At 39.6% G+C, this 16,812-nt stretch overlaps 1 protein-coding gene across 3 annotated transcripts in view; it reads right to left on the bottom strand.

The window, feature by feature from the left end:
• Nucleotides 1–5,805: 5,805 nt before the first annotated feature.
• DCTD (dCMP deaminase) overlaps nucleotides 5,806–16,812 on the bottom strand; it is a 31,520-nt gene continuing 20,513 nt past the window's right edge. For all 3 annotated transcript variants that reach the window (XM_025149631.3, XM_025149633.3, NM_001006444.2), the window contains exons 4-6: nucleotides 10,775–10,891; nucleotides 9,103–9,199; nucleotides 5,806–7,113 (exon numbers count right to left, since the gene is read on the bottom strand). In XM_025149631.3, coding sequence (XP_025005399.2) covers nucleotides 7,035–7,113; nucleotides 9,103–9,199; nucleotides 10,775–10,891 — 293 coding nt within the window. In that variant the 3' untranslated portion in view covers nucleotides 5,806–7,034. The remainder of the gene's footprint in view (nucleotides 7,114–9,102; nucleotides 9,200–10,774; nucleotides 10,892–16,812) is intronic.

The raw sequence follows: 16,812 nt of genomic DNA, 5'->3' as shown, positions 1-16,812 counted from the left end.
TCAGGACTCCAGAGGGTGACAGCAACAAAAGCCATTTTAATGTACATTTTTTTTAAGCATAAATTTAAATCTTGCTATTTCAGAACGTTAAGCAGTAGATTTCTTCATTTAAAAAAGAAATCTTGGTTTAGTATCAGTAAAATTAAATTTGTTTATACCTGTAACTGTTTATGTTATCTAGTAATGAGGAAAGAACTAATAAGGAAAACACCAAGTTACAAAATCTATTCCTTACAAAAGTAAGAACAGCAATTTAATGCTATGCACCTGCACAGCCAAACAAGGCTTAGTTACTTCCCACTCTGATGTGCATTTTGATATCTGTCTTGTTAAAAATCACTTGAGAACATGTTACCTTCAGTTCGAAGCCCTTTCTAATAAGTGGATTTGGGTGAACATGTTTTCTCATTTTATAACTGTATTAAAATAACTTTCAAATGTGCTTGACCAGACTGTGACCCAGGGATTGTGCTTCAGCTCAGCTAAGAAGCAAATGGTGGAGTGAGTGGGCAGGAAGACCTGAAGCATCAGTTCATCCAGGGAACCCTGGCATTGCTTGCAGGGAAGTCCTTGCAATAACTTGATGTAAGGGTGATGTTTTACCTATAGAGATGCATGTAGATGGTCATAACTACAAAGCTCTCGCCATTACCCCAAATGCAAGGAAAAAGTCCTGTTTCACAGGGAATGAAACACACACAGTCAAGTCAGGAATTCTGGCCAGAGACAAAGGCAGGGGTGGGAGTAGAGCTACAGAGTGAGGTCCTAGAGAGCCAGCCCTGCTGCAAGGCTGAGTCACGGCAGCCAGAAGCAGCTGGAATCTCTCACCCATCACGTTTCTCCAAGCCCTGATACTGCCTCTATAAGCACCTGTGAAGTCATTCCTTAGTTACACTTTGCAACTGAAATCAGACTTCTGTGCCAGGTGTGGGAGCCCTGGCCAGCACCTCTCAGTCCTCTCTGCTTTTGCTTTTTGTTTTCCCCTCGCAGGCTAAAACGACACGCTGAGGGCCAGCCACAAGGCTTGCAGGCTGCTGCCACGTGAGCCATAAATGACTGAGAAGAAATGGATACTAACTCTCAGCACAGCCAGGTGAAGAGCAATTAAAGCCAGCACAGGCAGCTCAGTGCAACAGTAGAGTGGGGTGACAGAGGCAGGCTGTGGCTCAGCCCCCAGCATAGGCAGTGTCCTGCAGTTTCCTGCTTGCCTCCCCGAAATGAAAATCTAGGTACATACACCTTAAAAACACAGGGCCAGGGCTCCAGCTATGCATATTTTCTGCTCCTTCTCCACCTCTCAGTAGCCTTGACACTATGTCTGAGCTAGGTAGGAACTTCTTTTTTTTAAAACAAAAAACAAAAAAACCCACAACTTTGCTCATCTGTCAAGTCTCATTGCCTGACATCAAGGAGATCAATCTGCCTTCCTTAAATACAACTCCTGGCTCTTTCGAGAGGCTTCCCTTTACAGACGTTGGTCTCCTAAGCTCCTCTCCACAGCCTGTCTCCCCTGCTGCATCCTTCAACAGATTTTTTCAAATCAGAACAGACAGCCCATATAGGCTGACATGCTTTTTGCAGCGCTCGCTGCTCACGTCTGAGCACTGCGAACCAATCTGCCCGCACTCCCAGGCAGCGCTGTGGTTGCAGCAGGGACAAGAGGTGTCTGCTACACGTGTACAGGTGTGCACTCGGAGGGGACCATTTTTCTGTAGTCACTAAAAACAACACGGGTGAGGAAGCTCGGAAACATTATTGCCATAATTTTGAGCACCAAGACTAAAAGGATTTTATGGCAAAAATATAAAGGAAAAGGAAACAACAACAAAAAAAGAGAGAAAACACACATACACACATACAAATACCCAGACATTCTGAGAGTCTACCCTGCCTTTTGGAGATTTTCCCGTAGAAAGAAAACACATTCAAGCGTGAGTGCGTGACCTACTCTCTCAAACACTGAATTCTCAGAAACATCATTCATAGACAATCCTTCTCTACCTGAGGTGAAGTCGGTCAGTTCTGCATGCCTGATGCTGCCTTAACCTTAGAAAGCAGATGAAGTAAAACAAATATGGTGAAGTTCCAACGCTATATGGCTATTTTTATTTTCAAGAGTTACCCATACGGAGAAACCCATAGGGAGTTTCAAGTGACAAGACAGTGACCTGAAACAGCTCTCCGCTCTTCCTCAGCCCATTTCCCTCCCACATGGGATATGTAAAAGAACACCTTAGTTACATCAGCCTAAGCTAAAAGCGTGTTTAAAATCAATTCATGTAACGCACAGCTTCTACTCGAGGGCAGAATCCAGAACCAGAATATTTATTACCGAGCTGTAAAGCTGTGTTTTTGCAGCCTTTGTCAGAAAGGCGTTGTTAGAATGCCAATAGGGATGTCAGACTCCATCCGTAGACCTCAGGCCAGGAAAGGATGTGAGCACATATCAGCTTTAGCCCTGCTGACTTAAAAGATAGTTAAACACATATTTTACATCCTGTCATGAGCAGGAAATATGTAGTACTGTACAGCCACCTTAGCTGCGAGGGGAATACACATGGTTACATAGAATCTAACTCACTGTACAGAATGGTTACAGCCTTTCTCGCAATCCGAGCAGCAATCAACAGGAAAGCAAAGGAAATGGACAGCAGCAAACAGTGGGACATAATTCAGAGTGCTCCATTAAGGTACTTTTTTGCCTATTCCCACACCCCGTTCCCCCAAACCAAACGTAGGAAGGCACTGTTATGCTTCATATCAAGGACCATCCCAGACATCAGCCACTCTGCTGCAGGCTTCAATCAGTCCTAGTGGGTGCAGGACTCCACAGACCCAGACCCAGACCCATCCTCAGGAACCTGCATCCTGCTGGATGCCATACAGCCCTCTTGCTCCTATCTCTGCAAGTCCCTGGAGAGAAGAGACCTCGGAGGAAGTGAAGGGGGTTGCAGGAAGAGACATTGAGGATGCAAAAGAGTAAGAAGCAGAGGAGCAGGCAGCACTCAAAGTACACGTCTGGAGCCACTGCTCCAGAGGCAGCTGGTAAGTTTTATTTCTAGAGAGATGCTGACTCTCAGTGGGATGCAGTCAGCCTCCCTCGCATACCTTCAGGTTACCACCTGCACTCAGCCTGCATAACAGTCTCACAGGGCTTCCATTAACCAACCATGTAGGAACTCTGCAGTGACCTCTTAGCGGCAGACACACCACACAGCCTGTGAATTTCAAAAGACAATAACCCTAATTAGCACAAGGGAAACGTAGATCTTGGGAGAAGGGGGGGGAAGGGAAGAAAGAAAAACCCCACGACACTATTATTCCCTAATTACTTTGAAAAGCTCCTTCAGTTCAGCACAGGGTTGCCTCAGGATCTCCAACCTTTTTCTCACTAAACCTATTTGCCCAAATCACAGGGAGGTCCGTTCTCTTCCTGTTTCCTGACAGCTCCCTTTGGCCTTGAAGCGCCCAACTGATAACAGAGCTCTTCAGCAACCACAAAGTCCTTTCCTCTCTTCCATCCATCCTCAAGTTTCAGCACCCCATCACAGGTTTGTTTTCCTGACTTCTGGTCTCCTCTACCCCTCTCCTCAGGCGGAGCCTCCAAACACCAATCAACACTTACTCAAGGTGTTCCCACACCAAACTACTTTCTGGATGTTCTGTTTTTGTTTGTTTTGTTTTCTTCTCAGATAGGCAGAGCAGTTACGGAGCAATTTCCCCCGTTGTCACAGAAACACACCTTCCCTGTAAGATTTAAAACCAGAAAGAATAAATATGATACATATATCCAATATATTTAAGTACAGTCACTTCTGGAAAGGGAAATGTGAGTACCACAAAATCCTGGCAACTGAATGCAGAGCTCTCTAGCAAAACTCATCAGCTTCTCAAGAAATAGAAACGAGAATCACACCAGAAAACACTGGACGCATTATTAGCAGTATCTTAACGCCAGCACAGGTATTAAAGTGCCATAGTGTTTACAACACAAAACTGAAATTGATGGAAACATGATCAATTCCAGAAAGGCAAATGCAAGTCCTGCACCAGGAACAGAATGACTTCACGTAAGAGGACTGTCAGGGTGCAGTGTGGATGGAAGGCTCCTGGGTAGACAAGGACACAGTGGTCAAGATGACAAAGTGCCCTTGCAACAGAGAAGGCTAATCATGTAGGAGGCTCTGCTCAGAAGCACAGAGCCAGCAGGTTAACAGAAGTGAGTATTCTTGCTCCTCTATTCAACTTTTCTTTATGACCACATCTGGAATTGTGTAGCCTTTGGGCTCCTCAGACAGACAGTGAGGGAGATGGTGAAGAAGTGGAGCATGTAATGCGTGAGACAGAATGAGAGCAGCATTCATTCAGCCTGCAGAGTAAAAGGTTGAAGGTGAAGAGAACCCAGCTTCTGACTTGAGCCACCTAACACGTGGTAATGGACAGGAAGCCACACCTTTTTCAGGCAGGTACAGCAAAAGGATGAGAGACAAGAGAACCAAGCAGTAGCAGTGGAAACTCTGCCTGAAGTAAAAGAAAAAATGCAGTGAGTGTGGAGAAAGTACTGGAATGGGTGACCAGAAAGGCTGGAGAATCCCCACGCTTGGAGACGCGCAAAATTCAACTGGACAAGGCCTGAACAACCAGATTCAGCTTATTGCCAACCGTGATTTCACCAATAGTAGGACTACATGGCTTCTAGTTGCCTTCCCATCCCAAGTGGTTCCATCCATCTTGAACCTGAGCTTCAGGACACATATATTAAACACAGTTTAATATATTTGATGATTTTCACCGTTTGCTCTGGTAATAGACATCATTATTTATTTGGAAGGCAACGCGTTATCTCCTGGACTATTAAAAAAAAGCCAGATAAATAGATTTCTAGGCATGCCTACAAACATTAAGGGTCAAATGTTGAGGATTTGTTCTAAAACACTGACCTCAGGCTAAGAACACACTGTCTCAAGAGTGTGCATGTGGAGTTTTTTTTTCCTTCCTATAATGTTGCCCTGGAAATTAGAGCTCTCACTTGCTAGCCTGAGTCAACTGAAGATTACCTTGACATTATATATACGTGGCCCTAACAGACTAAAAACAGTGACTGGAAGAAATATAAAATCCTACTGTACTCTCTAGAACTGCTCTTTTGTTACACAAATATGGGAAAGTCCAATGTGTGTGTGATTATAAATCTAGTGCATTCCTAGGAACACCTGAACTTTGGTTGAAACACCTCTTGAATTTTTATGTACACTCTTCATTCTCATTACCCAAGGCCTTATATAAAAATGTTTAAATTAACCAGAATCACAATACATACGTATTTTAAGTCTGAACCTAGATCTATGAAGAAAACAGTGATTTTACTGCCAAAACCAAGATTTTGCAGCTTCTCTCCCCTCTGCCCCATTGTCAGAACGGTATAACTAAAAATGCTCCCAGTTCCAATTCAGACCAAAGACAAAGATGTGCACGAGCTGTTTTAGTGACATTCTATTAATGAAACTTTTCATATTTCACCCTCCCCCTCCACATATGTGCAAATTTCTTCTTCTGGCAGTAAGCCACAGACCAATTCTGAGGTGGAAAACAGTTGTATAGAAAAAAAGAGAATGTCAGAAATTACTTTATAAACGGGCATATCTTATAATACATTACAATGCTCTCTTTAGTAGCCAAATGTTTCACACTTTATGTAATATCACAAATGCACAAAATATGCTTTGCATATGATTGCCAAAGCAGCAGCACTCTGGAACCAAGCGCATGGCTTAAAATTATAATAAGGAGTCTACTTCAATGTAGTAGATTTTAATAAGACTTTAATAATACTGGTATGAAGCCAAATTACATAATGTCCCAAAATATGAAACAAAGCTTTTTCAGAGAAAATAAAAGCTCACTGAAGTATAACCACATTTTAGAAGGAAAAGAAAAAAAAATTATCTAAACAAAGCCACTAGGCGTATTTAATTTTAAAAAATCAAATTAGAGAAAAGGAACACAAAATATATTCCCAGATCTCAAAATAAAATTAAAAAGGATATTATTTTAGGCAACATTTATGAAAATGGAAGTACTACGCCAGCACTGGGAAACAAGCTAACACCATAATTACCTCTTTTGGAACAGATGTGGATATGGGTTGAGTATCTCCAATTTCTCTCAAAGGACAAAAAATGATTGAGTTACCTTACAGGTTAATTTTAAGACTGAACTATTTTGGATCGTCTAGAATGAACTTAGACCAATAAACTAATTTCCTTCCATACATGAAAACCAATTCCAAATAGGAGTCCCAAAGGTAGGAGAGAAATGATTTACTCCTCCTAACCCCTTCAATTCTGGAGTCTTGGTAAAAACAAAGAGTCGAAAGGTCTCTAAAGCTTGCTCCAGCATCGACCATTCTCAGAACAACTTCCTCTCTCACCACTCCACAAGTATAACAGTGTTAGATAGCAATTAATAGAAAAATCAACTTCCTTTTGTTGGGTAACACATGTAAAATACCATATACACTTTAATCTGTATAACCTTTTAAAATACTAGTGTTATGCAAGTTAGAAGATTAGTATTTGTATGGATAACATACTTTGTTATTTATTAGGATCAACTATTTAGATCCACACATCCAATAGAGAGATCAACATATATTAGCATATTTGAATGTACCTCTGGTTACACTAAGAACTGCTGTTTAGCTGAGTCTAAATCAATGCTGACAGCCTATCAGAGCACGTGGTGATGAATGCAGCAAGAACCAGAACAGTTTTCTGTACATGCATTACATTGTCTCATCTACATGTCTCTAGACTTTTAAAGCAGATTTGATAAAGGCATTAAAAATTTTAAGTTGATTTAGATTCCACATGACAAGATGTAGTGAGGGGAACGTTTTATGCCTTACATTTCTTAGAAGTCTACGTTAGCTATAGAAGCCATTAAAAAGTTGCAAGTAACTTCAAGATGAAAGGCATTTGCAGCTTTTTAGAGAAGGATAATCACAGTCTTCTAGAGATATAATGGGACTTAATTCACAGAAGTTTTTGACTTGGTCTGCTGTTAATTGAATTAAAGTCGATGATGATCTTGTTACATTTTGGCTTGAATTCCCTAAAATAAAGAAAAATACAGATATTAGTTAGTGAGTAGTTAAAACATTTTGCTTGCTGTAGCTCCAGCTACATTTTTGAAGGAAAAAACCCTCCTTGGGTTCACATAGTTTTCATCTCTGTGGGAGCCAATTATAGTGCACCACACTGCGAGAAACCTGGCCAAGAAAGACTAAGACAAAAAAGACACATGGGGTGGGTCAGCCCGTACATTCTTCGGCTATTGGAGTTCATAAATTACCCAGGAGTCAAAGAAGTTTTAACAACTTAGCTGCAGGTGGTAGCATCATGTTACCAGGGCTGGGATTTTCTTTTTCAAATATTTCAAATATTTTATACATACATGTATGTATATACATGCACACATACATGCATGCATATGTATACAGCATATGAAAAAATGTATATATTTATATATGCATAGGTATATGTATATGTATATATAAAATATCTGAAATATATTTTGACAAATATTGTGATGGCATTTTTTCCCCACCACGTCTACAAAGAACATTTTCAAACTTTGCCTCTGTGTACTATAGTATTTTATTTTATTTTTTTGCTAAGGGAATAGATCACGTTATGTACTGTACTGGGGAAAAAAACAAACTAGTTAAGAGGGAATAATTTAAAAATTGTAACTTTAAAACTATAAAATTAATACAGCCACAAATTGTTTCCTTTTATTATCATTAGAGCATCTGCTACAGCAATTAGCAAGGAAGGTATTTGGGGACTGAGCGTATATTTTACAGTCTACCAGTAAACAAAGGATTATGCAAATAGTGTGGATTTAGTGCCTAATTAAGCTCTGCAATTCAGTTCAAGAGATTCATTAAATACCACCTACATCTTTAATAATCAATACAAGAATAAAGAACAGTCAACACAGGAAAGCTCATGCTGCTGGCCACAGAAACTCTGACAGACTACAACGTACTTTGTCCAGAACAGCAGTCTGAAATACAAGAAACACTTCTCACCCTGGAGAAGTTACAAGATCTGACTTGCAAGGGAATGATTTATGCCTCCTAGTCAAATAGTCTTAGTAGGCACAAAATACACTGAAGGACTAAAACTGAATTTCAAGTACTGCTATATTTTTTCATGGATGTTTCTCAACCCAGTAGGTACCTTTCATCATAAAATTTTATCTGTCAGAATTGTTATGTTTGCAAATTTTTCGAAGTCTTTATATTAATATTGTAAAACTTTTCAGAGTTGCAATGCCTCCCTGACCAGATAATTAGCCTCACCCACAGCATGTTATTGCTATCAAACTAGCTGTTGAACAGATTGTCTTTAGGTATCTCTGCCAGTGTCTTCAAAAACTACTCTTCAAACATTTTTCAGTTTCTCATTACTTAAAGGCAAATATTCCAGACTTTATACTTTTCTCACAAGAAATGCTGACCAAAGAAGATTGGACAGCTATAGGCACCAAGAATTAATTGCATGTGGCTGATCTGATACCTGCCCAAATTGACTGCAACAAGAAGATACTGAGCTTTCAATAGGTATCAGGTGATCCATGCAAAATAAGTTGGTCATTTCAGTTGCACACATAGGATAATTCGTGTGGTAAGGGACTATAAGAACCCACTGGGAAGTCTAAACTACTCAAACCAAGGTCAGCAATGATTCTTCAAGTACAATGTAACAAATGAACTATCACATTCACAATTTCACTCGCAAATGAAGTGAAATTTTCTTCTCAAAAGAAAAGTCCAGGAATGAAATAGAATACTCCAAGTGGATATTTTTTTCATACAAACATTACAAAATTGAACTTCAGCAACACACAAGGGAAAGACGACGTTGCATCTGTGAACCCAGTATCTTTTGCGGGTATACAAAGCAAGCCTGCTATCAGAGAATAAAAAGTTGTACAACGCAAAGGAAGACACTTTTGCCCTCAAGTTGGTCTTTTTCACAATTCAATTTTCTTCCTTTACAAAATAAAAATAAAGTTAATTGTAAGCTCTCTTACCTGTATACAATACCAGCTAAATCAAACATCCGTCGTGCCGCTGTCATTTCAATAGAGTCGTGATACTTGTCAGACATAAAAATAACCTCCTTTATGCCTAGAAAGGTCATAAAGAGAGAAAGAAGTTAGGATTGCATGGAAAAAAAAAAAAAGAATGATATAAAAACTGGTACACAAAATCAGAAAAGAGCACTCATCCAACATACTTTAGAACTCTTTGGTACACCTCTGCTTCCCCAAATAGTAGAGTTTGCACATGGAAATAGGTCTGTGGAAGGTAGAGCTGTTTAGGAAGGCATTTTTCTCAGAATGTTAGAAAATGTTTTCCCTGATTTCACCTAAGTTTATATCAGAAAACCAGATCCAAAAACTTGCAGGCAAAACCCCAAGACAGATGGAGTAGAAATTAAGCATTTTTGCAAAAAGCTATTGAAAACTTGTCCTGTTACCTAATAGAGATGAAATTCCTCCCAAAGAACTTAACCCCAAATCTCAATCCCCTTCCAAATACACAGCTATAAAAGGACGCTTTCTTCTTCTCCATTCAATGAGTAACTTTCAGTTCCAAGTTCAAATCCTAATAAGCACACATTGCCTCAAACAGTGGAATGATCCATGCACAAACTAACAATTTGTGCCCTACTTACAGTAGAAATATAAAGGCTGACCCAAGAGACATTTCAGAGCATAACATCGTCTTCCTGTATGTATCAGGTAACATAAATATCAATACAATGTTATTTTCTGCTGACCTAAGTGCATAAGGAAAAGGATGAGTGGCTACACGGAGAAGAAGCAGCAAATCTACCTTGAAGACCACTTGATTTTTATTTGGTAAATAAGAGAAATATAGCACAAATAAAGAATGCCGCTGTCTTTCCACCTTCACCCCTCTTCACTTCAAGCCTTACAGACCACAAAGATAAGTACTCCCTTTGCTACTTTTTTTCCTTCTTTTGTTCTTTCTGATGTCCATTAGTGGCAAGAGGAAATCCCCAGAATAGGAATGCATGCTAAGGCTGCAAGACTTTACTCAATGCACAAAACATACGCTCTGCTTAAGTGGAGGTTTTCAATGGAACTGCAGCCTACTGCAGATGCCTAATCTGAAAAAAAGGCAACACATTTAGGCCAGCACACTATCTGCAGTGGCACAGATTTATAGCAATTGTAATAAAAGACATAATTAAAGTAGGATCATAGAAGTCTTATGACATTTATGAGCAAAGATATTTTAAAATCTTCAAATATCTACCATGCATCACGTTCAAATTAAAATTTCATGTATATACTCCCAACAGACCTTTTGTCATGGCAGAAGTTTATTTCTTTCTGCCCTACTCTATTCAGTGTGTCAGAGCACAGTAAAATTGACAGTAATTATATGCAAAGCCTGTGTTGTTCTTTGGCAGCTCCTGGTCTAAGAAGTTACAAACCTAAATTAGAAGCACGCTTAGAATCACAGAAGATGCAATTAGCACTGGAAAAATTTGGCACCATTCAGATGCAAAAAACAAAACATGAAAAAAACAACCCACAAGTAGCATCTTATGAAGTTGACAGTGCAATTAATTTAGATCTAACAGCACCAATTTAACATCAAATACATCCATGATACCAGTGAGAAGGCAGCACTGTAACACTGACAAATCAGGCTGGCACTACTCCTTACCTGCCTGGATGATGAGCTTTGCACATTCATTACATGGAAATAAGGCAACATACATGCTGCATCCTTTCACATCAGCTGAGTTTTTGTTCATGATGGCATTCAATTCAGCATGGCACACTGATTGAAAAAAAAACAAAACAGAACAGCAATTCATAATATCATTCATTAAAATAAATCAGTCAAACTAAAATTAAAGTGTTACATCCTTTCAAAGGCAAATAGCTTGCACAGCTTGTCATAAAGGGCAGAGGAAGAAATAAAAGCAGAAATACCAAGATCAATGAAGGTCAATTGTTCTGACCAGGCTGCTGATTAGTAATGATATCATTAAGCACATTAGCATTGCCATTTGCTAACACCTATAGCAGGCAACAAAGCCTTAGGCTGTGGGCCAAGTAGTTGCAACCACCCTAAGTGAAGCAATATCTCACAGCTTCACAACTCTCTGGAGTATCTAATTGCCAGTATAAAACAGCTCATTTATGTGTTTACATGCACAGATAGGAACATTCTTATGGTTATTAAGAGCACACTGCGCGCTCTTAAAGGCAGGAGAATCATGAAGTAAAACTGAGCAGCTCTGTCCTCTGGGTCCCAGAACTGCTCAGTGCTGCTGCATGATTCTCTCACCCCAAGAATACACAAGACACACTCAACCATAAAAATGTCCCAGCTTTAATATTAAAGCAAGTTTACTGCTCATTAAAAGGTGCCAGACTTCCCAAGCAAGAAAGCAAAGTCCTCTATTTCTCCATGGATTTGAGATAGGCCAGGTAACAACAGGCAACTCTGCCTTATTCCTCCATTACACAACGGCTCTTTCTGGACAGATGGCGACTGAGGGTTCAACTTGTAATGCTGTACACATCAGCAGAGCATGTAACGTGTTACAAACAGAGGAGAAGAGAGCTCAGTTTAGGTCATCCACCATGAACTTCTGAAGAAAACCATTAGGAAACAGGATCTGTGCTACAACTTCCTGTTTACACTTGGGAATGACAGCAAGTTGCAGAATGTATACATCTGTCTACTGAGAAACTGTCTGGTGCCAGTTGTAACAGGCGCTCAAGTGTGGGTCTGAGCTCAGCCAGAGACCTGCGTGTGCACACAACACTAAGCAGAGGTTTTTTCCACTGCTTATTTTGAAGAACAGATTAAAAAGAAAGAAAGAAAACGAAAAAAACAAAGGAAAAAGAAGTCTTCCTTCCATACACGGGAAAATTAAGACAGGCAAGGTTATGAGCACAAGTTCATCGTATAGCTGCAAGTATGTACTGAGCCCTGTGTGCGTGATCTCACCACACAGAATAACTGAGCGTTGCACTTTCAGCATGCAGCAATCCTTATTGAATAGAAATGTTTTCCGTATGTGCTAAAGGTCTACATGGAATTTTCTGTGTAACGGGCTCACATGCTATAAATTTACAGCCTAACGTACAGCACACAAACTTTCCCATGTAGGCAAGTCACTAAGGACCAAACACTTACTAAAGAAAGCTCAGCATCAGCTTAGACAAGCTGCCCCCAGAATCACTATAATTACACTGTTCACGTATCTTCTCATAAAAAGTAAAGCCAGAAACCAACATAAAAATAGGAAATTAGCAACAGCAAAGAAAAAAAAAAAAAGACTGTCTCTCTTACTATTATTTCTACTACTATTATAATTGCACCACACTGTATTTTAGACTTACACCGTCAACTATACAAGATATAAAAGCATAGGAACTTGTAAACTTCAAGAACCCAGAACACACTTTTAACTCCAAATATATTATTGAGTTACACTAATTCTATACAGCCTTCAAAGAAATAGCCACAGAATTACTCTTCTGGGGTTACAGAAGATTAAAAAAAAAACAAAACACCCCAATTCCTTCAGTAAATATTTCTACTTTACTCAAACTTAGAAGTCTTCAGCCATAAGAACAGACATGTTCCAGTATTAGTACCACAATAACTTTCCTCCTGCACTGATGAGAAATAGCCTTTAAGAAACCACAGACTACCAGACTTTCGACAACAAACCTCCTCCCAAGCAAAAGCAATTTCAGGCCAAAAATAACTTATAAAAGATAATCAGCTGGAGTGAGGGAGGGAGATATTTTGCCTCCTGACTATCTTAACACAATCTGAAGTTAAAAACAACGACGACTCTCTAGAGTGAAAAGAGAGACAAAGAGGGCACAGAGATGATAATATGAAAGAAGCAATCATTTCAAGACAAAAAGCATTGGAGTCTCCAGCAAAGCCAGCAGGATTTAGTTTCAAAAACCAAAGGAGGTGGGCTTTTCATGCACACTGTAGCTCAACCAAATATTCCTTAAAGCACGAAGTAGTAGGAGACTAAAGGTTGGCATTGATTATTGGAGTCCTCTTCTTTCTTCCAGTACTTTCTTCCCCCCTTGTTTATCAGGCTATTAATTACAAAACCATTCTGGCTCACTAGTTTGAACTTGGAAAATTATTCTGGGGAACTATTATTTTATGTGTCTTTGTCTTACACGTTTCCCTAGACACCTGCTACTGGCATCTGTAAGACATATTAGGAGAGATAGTCCATAATAAGGTACAGGCATTGAACAAATATTTTCACGTTTTGTCCCATAGTTCTTCACTCCCTCTTCCACATTTTTCTCTCTCTGGCAAATAGGCATTGACTGTTGATCCATTTATAGATATAAAAACTCCATGAATAACAGATTATTTTACAGACCTGACCAATTTGTAGAGAGTATTACTTAAAGAGACAAAAGTGAAACCCAGGAGTTTGAAATCCCTAACTGTAGTAATGAGAGTAGTTCCCATTTAGGTGTTGCAAAGTTTTCTAACCCATTAAGAGCTCCAACTCCTATTAGTAAAATACTGTTCCCTCTCAGACAGTAAGACGCTAACTTAAGGAAACCCTTCACAGGTTCATGGTGTTCAGAAATCTGAAAGCTGTTTATTTAAGCAGACCATCAGAACTAGAATTTTTGCAATACCCTCTGGGGACCCCCAGTTGTTTGGTCTTATTTTTTTTAATAATATTCACCTATAGTTAACATTATATGAGGTCTATTAGGTCTTGAAGATTGGTTTCTATGCTGGATAAGTGGCTTGAAAAGTATTCTCTAAAGACTTCATTAGCTGAAGAAACAATCATGCAGTAACGCAGTGCGTCCTGTGACATTTCCTTCACCTACTACAATGTACATGGGAGGGGAAAAAATAGAGGACTGATTGCTTAATTTGTGGTAGTATTAATTCCTACTTGAGTTTCTGTCTCTTCTCGTTGTATATCACTTTCTGTTGCATATGAGGTAACGCCCATCCTTAAACATATCTGTAAATAAGAGACCCCCCACTTACCCTACTGATGGTCATTTTTCAGTATTAAACGCTTACCATGAATGTGTTCTTCCTGACTTGCAGTGTCAGAACTACTCTTTCTGCCTTCTAGGACTGTTCTGGTCAGTGATTTTATGAGAACCATTAGGACTACCCAAAATGTTTATTAATACTGTGAAAAGGCTTACAGACTTGATGAAGAGCTTGAAGCATGGACAACTGAAACGTGTCATATTTTAAACAGAAATCAAAGGAAAGGTTCCAGGAAGTGACCTCTCTACGTAGTTAATTACTAACAAAAACAGACCAAGGATTTGGAGTGTTTATGCACTAAATATGGTGTTGCACTTAAAGAAAATACACTTCAATGCATATAGAGCGTCATGCAACATGTTTCGACTTATTTATTAACATAAGATTTTCTCCTGCCACGTTAACCAACCTGACAAATATTGTAGGCCCCCAGAACAAATCTATGGTACTAGTAAGGTGTTCTGAAACATAAAGCTGGCACAAAAACGGATACGGGGAGTTATTTAATTTGGCCAACTTATTTTCAGTCCTTTGGTAAAATCTTCACCTTGTTCTTGCCCCTTGTCCATCCCAACCTAGTCCAAGCTCTACCTGCCTGTTACCCTCTACTCACTGCACCTAATGCTGGACACAGCAAGGACCACGGAAGACACTGAGGCATTACTGAAAAGCACTGGCTCTGGAGTGACAGCCTCTGGGGACTACAGTTGATGGAAATTGTAGAACGATGACAACCTTATTTCAACCTTTGTGAAAGAGTGGGGGTGGATGCTGCTCACTACATTAGTGGAAGACAACACTGATGTTGGGCTGATGCTGCTCACAGCTACTTCTGAATCTTTCCTGCTCTGTGTGCTCTTTGAGCAGTTGCTGTGGTCAGGAAGGTGAGATTAACCTAACCAGATTTCATTGGAATCTTAGCTTCTTTACACTGCAGTCAGGAAGAGTGAACAGCCACACCTCACTAATTTGTTCTGTGAAAAAGGAGAACTGGGAAGTGAACTAGGGGACTACCCAGCCCATTTATGACCATCACATAAAACCTGCTGGGAGCAGGAAGGGAAGCCCTTTGCATAACCTAAAAAGCAGTAGCTAATCCAATCCATTCCTACCATCGTGCTCCAAGATTGCACTAATCTCATCAGAACACAGGGCTGTTCCCTAAGGGGCAAGCAGAATAAGAAATTATTTCAAAATTCCCAGACTTCTCAGACATCTGGTATATGACACTGGAATTACAAAGAAATCCATGCAGGACAAGAGAGTGAGAGGCTGTAGGTAGAGAGCGTCTCCTATAGATTCCCATTCCAGTTGAAGCCTCGGCTTTGCACTGCCAGTTGGAGAGAGTGCATCACACTTCTTCATAGTGCCTTATCAAGTTTTATGCTGTCAAAATAACAGCTTCTACAAAAGTAACATTTGCCTGAATATCTTCAGGCGTTCATCTCTTTAAGAAATTGACGAAAAGCTCATAATCCTAACACGACAAAATGTTGCTAACAGTTTGTTTCATTTTACACAGCAGGTACTGTTCAATTAGAGTATACTTTCTGCCACAGCACATATTTTATCGTATCTGAACCTGTATAAATATTTGTAAGCATATTTACTCAGTATTTTCTCTATTGCTTAGAGGTTTCTATATTTGCCAGTCATTTTAATTTAAAACCCTCTTAATTAGAGACTGGTTGTCAAATAGATGTTCTTAGATTACAGTGGAGACAGAGGGCGTAACAGGAGCATAGCAACTAGCATCAGTAGTAAGACTTACGTTAATAGGAGAAAAATGCAGTATTTTAAATGATCAGTGAGAAGAAATAATGCATCATCAAAGCTTTGCATTCATCTAACAGCAACAGGGGGCACTCACTTTTGACTCTGAGAGCCAGAATTTTGTCTAATTATTAAGAAATTCCCGTACACTGTACTGAGCACAAAGCTTTAGGAAGAGCTTTTAATAACATCTTAGTGAAGTGGGTGTTCAAAACTAGCTTTCCGTTTCTCTGAGGTGCACAGAAACATCCCCATTTCTGTCACTGACTGGCAGTCTGGAAAGAACCAGTTCCCACAAAGCAACAAAAGCTTGATTTTATGCTGCGAAAAACGGCGTTCAGCAAAACATTACCTACTTTCTGAAGTAAGAAGGCTGCACTACAAACCTGTTCAAATATATTCTGCAGCTCAAAAGAAAAGTGTTAATTGGCTTCAAGATTCTCAGAGGGAACACAGAGTATCAATACGGGTGATTTACATCATGATTCCTATATCATCCAAACACCTTGCAAACATTTGCATCCTCTAAGGTAAAGTGAGCCCTTCCTAGCATTTCCATGCTTTCTTTCAGTAGCAGCTCAGGTTACATTTAGATAAGGGTAAAAATAATTTTTAATCAAGCACAGCCTTTTCTTTAACATTGCACTGAGCAGAAGTGACACTTCACAGTGCAGGCAAGATATGTACAATGTACATTATATGGTGGCGGACACAGATAACTGAGACAGTAGAGAATTTCAAGCCAGTAGGACTCAAGATGCAGTAAGATTTAAGAGAGGCAGGATTCATTTAGCCTTAAAACAAAAGTTCAAATGATCATTGTTATCAGTAAGTGCACGGACAAAGAGGCAAAGCAGGAAGAAGGGTTGAGAAAGGAAAGCTAAAAGAACAATGCTCGCATA

This window comes from Gallus gallus, chromosome 4, assembly GCF_016699485.2.
Source record: "Gallus gallus isolate bGalGal1 chromosome 4, bGalGal1.mat.broiler.GRCg7b, whole genome shotgun sequence".
In the NCBI taxonomy this organism is placed as follows: domain Eukaryota; kingdom Metazoa; phylum Chordata; class Aves; order Galliformes; family Phasianidae; genus Gallus; species Gallus gallus.
This window is presented reverse-complemented; position numbering and strand designations above follow the sequence as displayed.